General features: G+C 42.9%; 1 protein-coding gene across 3 annotated transcripts in view; it reads left to right on the forward strand.

Annotated features, from left to right (window-relative positions):
- FCHSD1 (FCH and double SH3 domains 1) overlaps positions 1 to 9796 on the forward strand; it is a 145768-nt gene extending 135972 nt beyond the window's left edge. For all 3 annotated transcript variants that reach the window (XM_073568039.1, XM_073568040.1, XM_073568041.1), the window contains 3 exons: positions 1211 to 1295; positions 1936 to 2003; positions 9355 to 9796. In XM_073568039.1, the coding sequence (XP_073424140.1) occupies positions 1211 to 1295; positions 1936 to 2003; positions 9355 to 9414 (213 nt within the window). In that variant the 3' untranslated portion in view covers positions 9415 to 9796. The remainder of the gene's footprint in view (positions 1 to 1210; positions 1296 to 1935; positions 2004 to 9354) is intronic.
- Positions 9797 to 10002: the final 206 nt, after the last annotated feature.

The raw sequence follows: 10002 nt of genomic DNA on the forward strand, positions 1-10002 counted from the left end.
TACTAATAATGAAGAAGGCCCACCATGGATTTATCCTCCAAGGGCCCTATTGTCTGCCTATCTCATATGTAGTTTCGGAATATGTAGAGCAGAAAATGTTCTATTTTGTAATACCTACATCTACCATAAGGTGGCTTTAGAGTATTGCGCTGCAGAAGTGATAGATGCACAATACACACAGGACATTGTGATAGATGCACAATATCAGGACATCATACCATATATCTTTCTACCTCCTGTCGCCTCCAGCTCAAAAATATTTCCAGAATCCGTCCTTTTCTCAACCCTCAAACTGCTAAAATGCTTGTGCATGCCCTCCTCATCTCCCGCCTCAACTATTGCAACATCCTTTTCTGTTGCCTCCCTGCTAACACCCTCGCACCTCTCCAGCCCATCCTTAACTCTGCTGCCCGACTATTTAATCTCTATCTTCGCTACTCCTCCACTTCTCCCCTCTGCAAATCTCTTCACTGGCTCCCATTTCCTCAGCGTATCCAGTTCAAATTACTAATACTGACCTACAAGGCAATCTATAACCTGTCTCCTCCATATATCTCTGAACTAATCTCCTGATATCTTTCCTCACGTAATCTCCGGTCCTCCCAAGACCTCCTTCTCTCCTCCACACTTATTTGTCCATCACCTAATCGCCTCCAAGACTTCTCATGAATAGCCCCCATCCTCTGGAATTCTCTGCCCCAACACGTCCGGCTATCAACCACATTTGGATCCTTCAAACGGAACCTGAAAACTCATCCCTTCAGGAAAGCTTAGAGCCTGTAATGATCCCGCTGCCTCCTCACCAACACCGGAGCTACCGTCTCACCATCACTGGAGCTGCTGCAACCCCCAACCTACTGTCTCCTTCCCCACCATCCTGTAGCATGTAAGCCCGAAAGGTCAGGGTCCTCTCTCCCCTCTGTATCAGTCTGTGATTGTTAGTTTGTTTACTGTAAGTGATATCTGTAGTTTGTATGTAACTCCTTCTCATGTACAGCACCATGGAATCAATGGTGCTATATAAATTAATAATACCTATAGATACAGTAACAAGCTCCATGTTAGAACAGGAAACTTTGCTATTGTAAAGAGCAGAAACAATTGAAAATGACTATTGATGAAAATGCATTATAGGACAGCAGAGTTCTCTCATTATTGTGTCTTTCTTTTAGTCCAGTGTGGTCACATTCTGCGCCTTCTTTTTCGGCAGGACTTACCGTCTCCGGCCCCGCCACCTTTCTTACCTCCCATGCTTTCGCCGCTCTCCAGCCAAAGACTCTCTACGAACGGCACAGGTATTTTATTTTCGAGCAGCACCCCTCTTCATGTCACACAGGTAATGTAACTCAAAAGTTGCTGAATCAGGATGCTGTTTTGGGTTTCATGTATTGGGGGCGTCGTGGTGGAAACTTAAGGGCATAAATTGTTGTACGCTGCGGGGTGAGACCTCTAGCAAGAAATATTTTGATGCACTGTGACTGCATAATGGGGGGAATATAGTTGGAACTTGGGTTGTCCCCATCATGGAGGCACGGTCGATGCCATGTTATGCTTCTCTGTGAGGCCACTTATATTCTCTTGTACTGTGGTTGGCACCATTGTGCGAGAACTATGGCATCTGAAAGAAATGCAGCATGTGCATAGCGAGCTTTCAAAGCAATTTACACCAAATTTCTTTTGCCATTATTGGGACTATTTTAAAATGGCAACACCCTTTCAGGACATGACATAAGCGCCAAACGAAGCTCTGAAGCGCCTGGTTTGAGGATCGTTGTACAGTGGGCACTTCCATAAGGGATGGGTTGTCTTTGCTTGGCGGGAGGCAGATCCATTTCTTTCCCTGGGAAGTTTCACTGCTTGTAGGCAGCCTATATAAATGGCGTATTCCTGGCAGAGTAATGTCAGAGTAATCAAAGGGATTTTATCTGTTTACAGACTCCAGACCGAACGGATCGGGGAGCACTCATGGCTCTCCAGACTTTGCAGCCACACGTCTGAGACCAGTAAGTGTCTTCATAAATGCTATCTATCTATCTATCTATCTATCTATCTATCTATCTATCTATCTATCCATTTTTCCAGCTGTGCATCCTGTTCACCCATTCCAGACAAAGCACATTTTCAGTTGCAGACATGTCTGCAGCAGTTTTGTGTGTGAATATTTCCTCAGGGATCTTAGATTATCAATATCAAAACTGGGTGAGTTCAGCTTCCAGCCACACCACCGTTAAGCTGATTTGAAGGGACTGTGGCACCAACACCTTACTATTTACCAGCACAGCGCCATACTTGTGGCACCAGTTGTGTCTGCGACTGCAGCTAATTTCTATCTAAAGAGCACTAAGGATATATTACATAGTACTGAAGAGTGGAACTAGTACCTGGAATTAATAGCTCCACACTTCGGTGCTGTGTATTTTCACTGTTTATTTTGGCTGCACACCCCAGCTGGCAGGACCTGTGCACTCAGGTCATGTAACCCTGGTAACATCATAACAGGCCCTTCTGCACATCTATGTTGCTGCCTGCTTATGATTGGTCAGTGCCCTACAGGATGCAGAAGTACACGCCCCCAGTGAAAACTGTCTGATATCTTTAGTTAAGTCCAAGTAGCTGTTAACTCATTAAATGCCAAATGTTTGATTGTCAATATCTCTGCAACAGAAAAGCGAAACTAAGGGGAAAAAAATATTCAGCTCGGTAGCTACTATTATATCGTGTCCGTTTAACTTGAAAAATTTGCTAAAAGGACTTCTTTACGTGAAACGGACTGAGCTTTAGTACCGTGCAAAAGTAGGAAACATTCCGAGAGTAGTAGCTTCATTGAAAACTAAAGATGGGTGAGAGGGCTACAACCTCTCTGGTGCTTATTCACCCAATACAGCCTAATGATGCCACCAAATTTTCAGGTCTAATATAAAATATCAGTAATAATAGATTGCAGTGGAAATAATATTGCCATAGTGTTCCCTATGGGTGCACATTGTACCATACTTATGCTTAGTGGGGTTTTCTTAGCTCGGATATTTATAGTGTATCAGAATGATAATGGTTGTACCGCTGAGATACTGGGAGTTTCCTGACATCCATTCACCAGCCTAAATAAGGCAGCCACATACAAGAGGAGGCTACATGGAGATATGTCTGAGCATGTGCGTCTTATGGCAGTGAGAATTCATTTACATGAAAGGTAGAAATAGACTGCAGTACAACCCTGGTTGGCTTTGAGAGGTGGAAAAAGAAAGGGATGAGAAGCGAATCTTGACTAGTTTTGGACAATGTGTTTATATCATTTGTGCAATTGCAGGAGGAGTTTGATCGAAGTCGAAAGGATTTCTATAAATATATTCAGTTTCGTCACACGTGTAATGCTGATTTTTTTTGTAGACTGGACTGAAAGTGTTAGGACAAAATACTGTTATATAGTTAATTAGTAAATCGTGTAACTCATCTGGGGTAATATTGTTATATAGATCTTTGTTAATATTTAATAATAATAATACATTTTATTTCTATAGCGCCGACATATTCCGCAGCACTTTACATTTCAGAGGGGACATGTACAGACGATAGACATTACAGCATAACAATAATCACATAGATCATAACAGATACCAAGAGGAATGAGGGCCCTGCTCGCAAGCTTACAATCTATGAGGAAAAAAAGGGAGACACGAAAGGTGGGTGATAACAATTGCCCTGATTGTTTGGATCAGCCATAATGTTAAATGTGCAACAGTACAGACACAAAGGGCTAATAGATGCATAAAGCATGTGGGAAATTTATACGGGGAACCTGGCTATAGTAAAACTTTTGGCTGCCACACAGGGTTAATGTGTTGAGGCGGTAGGCCAATCTGAATAAATGCATTTTCAGGGCACGCTCAAAATTGTAGGGATTTGGGACTAATCGTATTGACCTGGGAAGTGCATTCCAAAGAATTGGCGCAGCACGTGTAAAGTTTTGGAGACGGGAGTGGAAGGTTCTGATTATTGAGGATGCTAACCTCAGGTCATCAGCAGAACGTAGGGCACGGGTAGGGTGGTAGACTGAAACAAGGGAGATGTAGGGTGGTGCTGAGCCATGGAGTGCTTTGTGGGTGAGGGTAATAAGTTTGTACTGGATTCTGGAGTGGATGGGTAGCCAGTGTAATGATTGGCACAAGGTAGAGGCATCGGTGTAACGATTGACGAGGAATATTATCCTGGCTGCAGCATTCAAGACAGATTGAAGGGGGAAAGTTTGGTAAGAGGGAGACTGATTAGAAGAGAGTTACAATATTCCGGACGAGAATGAATAAGAGAAACTGTAAGAGTTTTTGCAGAGTCAAAGGTAAGAAAAGGTTTAATTCTAGAAATGTTTTTGAGATGTAGATAACAAGAGCGAGCCAGTGATCGGATGTGGGGGGCAAAGGAAAGCTCGGAGTCAAGTATGACCCCAAGACAGCGGGCATGGTGCTGGGGAGTAATAGTGGAACCACACACAGAAATAGCAATGTCGGGTATAGGTACATTAGTAGAGGGAGGAAACACCAGGAGTTCAGTCTTTGACAGGTTCAGTTTCAGATATAGTGAGGACATGATGTTAGACACAGCGTTTAGACAATCGCTGGTGTTTTCTTAAAAGGCTGGCGTGATGTCAGGAGAGGAAACTTATAATTGGGTGTCATCAGCATAGAGATGGTGCTGGAAACCAAATCTACTGATTGTTTGACCAATTGGGGCAGTGTACAAAGAGAAGAGGATGGGACCTAGAACCGATCCTTGAGGAATCCCAACCGTAAGTGGAAGATGGGAGGAGGAGGAGCCAGCAAAAGATACAATAAAGGAGCGGTCAGAAAGATAGGAGGAAAACCAGGAGAGAACGGTGTCCTTGAGGCCAATGGAACGGAGCATAGTGAGGAGGAGCTGATGATCCACAGTGTCGAATGCTGCAGAGAGATCCAAGAGAATTATCATGGAGTAGTGACCATTAGATTTAGCTGTTAATAGATCATTAGAGACTTTAGTGAGGGCAGTTTCAGTAGAGTGTAAAGAGCGGAAACCGGATTGGAGAGGGTCGAGAAGAGAGTTATCAGAGAGATAGCGGATCAGACAGGAGTTGACCAGTTGTTCCAGGAGTTTAGAAATGAAGGGAAGATTAGAGACAGGTCTATAGTTAGCGGCACAGTTTTGGTCGAGGGATGTTTTTTTAAGTAGTGGATGTATGATGGCATGCTTGAATGAGGAGGGAAAGATACCAGAAGAGAGAGAGAGAGGTTACATATTTTAGTTAGGTGAGTGGTGACAGCAGGGGAAAGTGACTGGAGGAGATGTGACAGAAATGGGTCACTGTTGCAAGTAGTTGGGCGAGAAGATGCAAGGAACCTGCTTACTTCTTCTGTGACTGGTTCAGAATCAGAGAGTGAGCTAGATGCAGTGGGGGAGGGAGGACAGTGCATGGTATGAGGTGATTGGGAGATAATTTCCTGTCAGATATTGTCAATTTTTTCTTTGAAGTAATTGGCCAGATCATCAACTCGAAGCTCCGTGGTTGGGGCCTGCACTCTTGGGTTGAGCAGGGAATGAAAAGTGTCAAAGACACGTTTAGGGTTATTGGACAGTGAGGTGATGAGGGTGTTGAAATAGGTTTGTTTGGAGAGGTGAAGGGCAGTGTTGTATGTTCTAAGCATAAACTTATAATGGATGAAATCTTCGTGTAGATTGTATTTTCTCCACAGACGTTCGGCACACCTGGAGCACCGCTGCAGGAAACGTGTTTGCAGGGTGTGCCAGGGTTGTCGCTGTCTGTGTCGTGTTGTTCTATGTATAGGAGGTTCAAATTCATCCAGGGCACATTGAAGTGCTTCATTGTAATGCTTCAATGCAGAATCATGACATGAGAGGGAGGAGATAGGGGCCAATGAAGACTGAAAGTTCTTCATAAGTTTCTGGGTGTTAATGGCCTGTATGTTTCTATAAGTCTGGACAGTGGGGGTGACCTGAGCCGTCTGGCAGTTCTTGATGGAGAATGAAAGAAGGTTGTGGTCAGAGAGTGGGAGAGGGGAGTTTGCGAAATCATCCACTGCACAAAGCCGGGAGAAGACCAAGTCGAGGGAGTTTCCGTTTTCATGCATTGGAGAATTAGTAAGCTGCGAAAGGCCAAACGAGGAGGTTAGAGATAAAAGGTGGGTAGCAGATGGGGAGAGGGGAAGAGCAATGGGGATGTTGAAATCGCCCATGATGATGGGTAGGGGTGTCACAGGAGAGAAAATGTGGAAGCCAAGTAGCAAAATGATCCAGAAAATGATGGGAGGGGCCGGGAGGATGATACACCACCGCCACTCGCATGGAGAAGGGGGTGTAGACTCTGACAGCATGGCCCTCAAAAGAAGGGAAGACAAGTGAGGGTAGTTGAGGGATAACCTGAAAGGTACATTTGGATGATAGGAGCAGACCAACGCCTCCACCTGCTCTTTTGTGATCTTGGGGTATGAGAAAAGTGTAATCCCCCCATATGAAAGAGCAACAGCAGCAGTAGTGTCTGACTGCTGGATCCAGGTTTCACTAAGAGGCAGGAGGTTGAGAATTTGTAAGGAAGTCATGGATGAAGGAGAGTTTATTACACACTGAGCGAGAATTCCAAAGGGCACAATTAAGAGAGACAGAAGGCATGCAGGGAATATTAATAAGATTAGAGGGGTTTCTGAGTGTAGCAGTTGGGGGGGTTTGACTTTCTATAACATGGGGGACCAGGGATGGGAGCAATGTCTCCTGCGACTAGGAGGATAGAAAGAGTGAGTAGATGGTTAAGTGATTTGTGGGAGCGTCTCTTATGTTGGCTGGTGGGACTGACTGGATCTGTGCAATTTTAACAATGTGAAAAGAGCGTGAGTGCTATATATATAGGAGAGGAAAGGAGCGAGGGGCTGATATGGATGGAGTGTAGAGAGTTAATGCCAGGGCGGTGGATGTGTGTGAATGCAGCGGCCAGGATATAAATTACACAAATGCATATGGTATATTTGTTGTAATCGTGCATTTTGTGCTAGGGAAGCACCCAGTACATAGCATGGAGAGGTGGGAAGCTGAGATTAGCCCAATAGAAGAAGCGTAATGGGTAGAGTACAGGCTTGGACTGGCCCACAGGAGAACAAGAGAGTCCTCCGGTGGGCCACCGCCCTCTTATATGAGCAGTGCTTGGCTCAGTATACATGAATCACTATGTACAGACAAAGGCAGCATCTTATTCATGTAACAATCTACCCAGTTCATTGTTATACATTTGTGATTGAGGATAATCTCACATTTGTATGTGGCTGAAAAGTGGAGCCCTATAGTTGGTTACTGGTGGGCCCTTGGCACCCTTGTCCAATACAGTGTACAGATATTGAAAAGGATCCCCTAGCTCTGTTAATGAGGCACATTGACTTACCCAACTTTATTTGATACATAATGTATACAGTACACCAGCGTTTCTGTATAAGATTGGGTTAGAGTGGACGCATGGTACCCTAGGTATGATTGTGACGTCGTATCAACATTTCATATGATGTGGTCATGTCCTGAACTGGAGAGATATTGGAGGAAAGTGATGATTGATTGGACGAGTCTTCAAGGTGCGTCTGGAAACAATGCCACTAGTCTGTGTATTGGGGTATGTAGAAGACCTCCAGATAACGGAAGCGGGTAAGGTAGCAATAGCACTTATGCTGTTCTTAGCGAGACAACCAATAACACAACATTGGATGGATGCCAAGAGTCCAATAAAAAAGGAAAATGTCAACAAAATAAATTGGTTTTTAAATATGGAAAAAGGGGTATACAAGAAAAGAGGGAAGATCAATAAGTTTGAACAAATTTGGGCTTCGTGGATTGATGTGTCAGGGTTGGCGTCTAGGGAACTGAAGAGATATAGATTGGGCCTGAGCCACTAAGGAGTATTTTTGAGCATTGGTTCTATGCATATTTCAGGTGTAATCAGTTTGTATATTTTGCAATGACACCCAAAGAGATCTTTCTTTGTTAGGCTTCATCAGTGAGGTGGCAACTGTCTGTGGTGTTCTTTATTGTTCTAACCCTCTCCCTTCCCTTTACCCTTTACTCTCTCCTTCCTTCCATCCCTTTTCCCTCCTATATAGCTTTTTCCGATTGAATACGGTTTTGATCGCTTTTAAACAAACATAATACATTATGTTGGAAAATTTCAATAAAAAATCTTTATATTTAAGAAAAAAAAAAGAGATGGACTGCAATGTACAGAGATGTGCACGCACACCGCCACTTCTGCACTAGCTCTGCTCCTGTATATGAACTTGTGCCAACTGGTGATCACCCATGATTTAGTGATAGGTGGGTCTTGAGTATCCACGTATATTCCTCTTCTGTCAAGTTTTGCTCTGGGACGACCCGGCGGTAGTCGTTGTGGCACCAATCACAGATCCTGGGGCAGGGATTGCCTTGGTCTTCTAGGAAGACTTAAGCGGCCATATTGTTTGTCATCCAGATTTCTCAGAAATAGATTTAACAGAGAACCACCAAGTACAAAATTTTACCTTGGCCATAAAGAAGTAATGTTGGAATTATTTATAATAAAAATAATAATTTTATTAGTATTTGTCATATAAAAACAGTGTAAAAACATAGAATGAGGAATGAAGTGAGGGACATAAACTCAAGTAGTGAGCAAGCAGAATAATAAGGCATAATTGAAAGGTTTCGATGTCAACAATTGTGGAAATGATTTTGTAGTGTGTAATTCTGATTATTGGTAAAAAACAGATATAACAATTTCTCCTGGCAACAGTCTTCAGCAAGGTTACTTAGTGCCAGAAAAGTGCGCTGTTACTAGTAATTAGTCCAAAATTATCCAATTCATTACAATGTTTTCTAACCATTCATAATGTTGCTGATTTTGTAGTGAATGAAATATGGTGAGACAGGTGGTTAATTTATATCGCTACTAACTCAGCATTTGATACTGTGATATTCATATAGTGAAATGTGGGTAATTAACAATCAGCCGTAAGCAGATAAACAATCGGGCATAGCACTGCTGGCTGGTTCTTTATTGCTATAACCCACAGGTATATAGAAATAAAGGTATTGTATGAAATCAAACATTCCCACCAAAAACAATCAAATGAAGAGATGATAAAGAAGCCATTTACCTGACATTGTAAATTACTATTAAGAGGGTCTAAAGAGTTAAGTCTCTGCCCCGACGCGCGTTTTTCCCAGCTTCTTCTTTCTTTCCCAGAAATACATAAAATCAACAGGTGAATTTATTTTGAAATATTTTGACAGACATGCGTATAGATAAAGTGGAATTGCTCTTTGGTTTGCCTCACTTTAACACGTTCTTTCACTTAATAGATGCGGGCAGCACCACCACCGCCAACAAAAGGAGGTGAGAGTACGTCATCAGATCACTAATGTGCGGAGAACAGCGGCACCTGCATGTTTCATTAACCTCTGCTGGACAATCACATTGCTCTCGCTCACAAGATGCTGGTGGGATGCAGTCACATGTACAGTACGTGGACTTATTCACAAAACTGGAAAGAATCTTCTCTAGATTACCAAAGAGACTGACACTTTAGAAGGCAGTATTCCACGAGACGTGATATTTAATGCATTGCTACAATGAACTCTTTTTATTACGTAATCTTTGCACTTTTCGTATAGTTTGAGGGATTGTATCATATGCGTCAGTGTAATATATAATGTACGTTAAGGGCTTTGTTTAAAGACTGAAAGATCGCAAAATAAAGCTGCTTCATGGGACAGCAATAATCCTCCATGCTTCTATTCTGTTGATTGTGTCATGGAAAGTGGAGTCATTTTTGTAAAGGTGTTACAGCTAGTGTTATAATACATCGGAGAATTCACACATTGCAGGCTTCAGAGCTGAAATCGCCCAAAATTCCTTGCTATCTCAACATTTGTATAGAGCCTAGTGATGATTTGCATTGTGGTAAAAGTTATCCAGGCCGTGTATAATAATCACATGTAGGACTAAAG

The sequence above is a fragment of the Dendrobates tinctorius genome, unplaced genomic scaffold, assembly GCF_039654945.1.
Source record: "Dendrobates tinctorius isolate UK_male_01 unplaced genomic scaffold, ASM3965494v1 ptg000020l, whole genome shotgun sequence".
Taxonomy (NCBI): domain Eukaryota; kingdom Metazoa; phylum Chordata; class Amphibia; order Anura; family Dendrobatidae; genus Dendrobates; species Dendrobates tinctorius.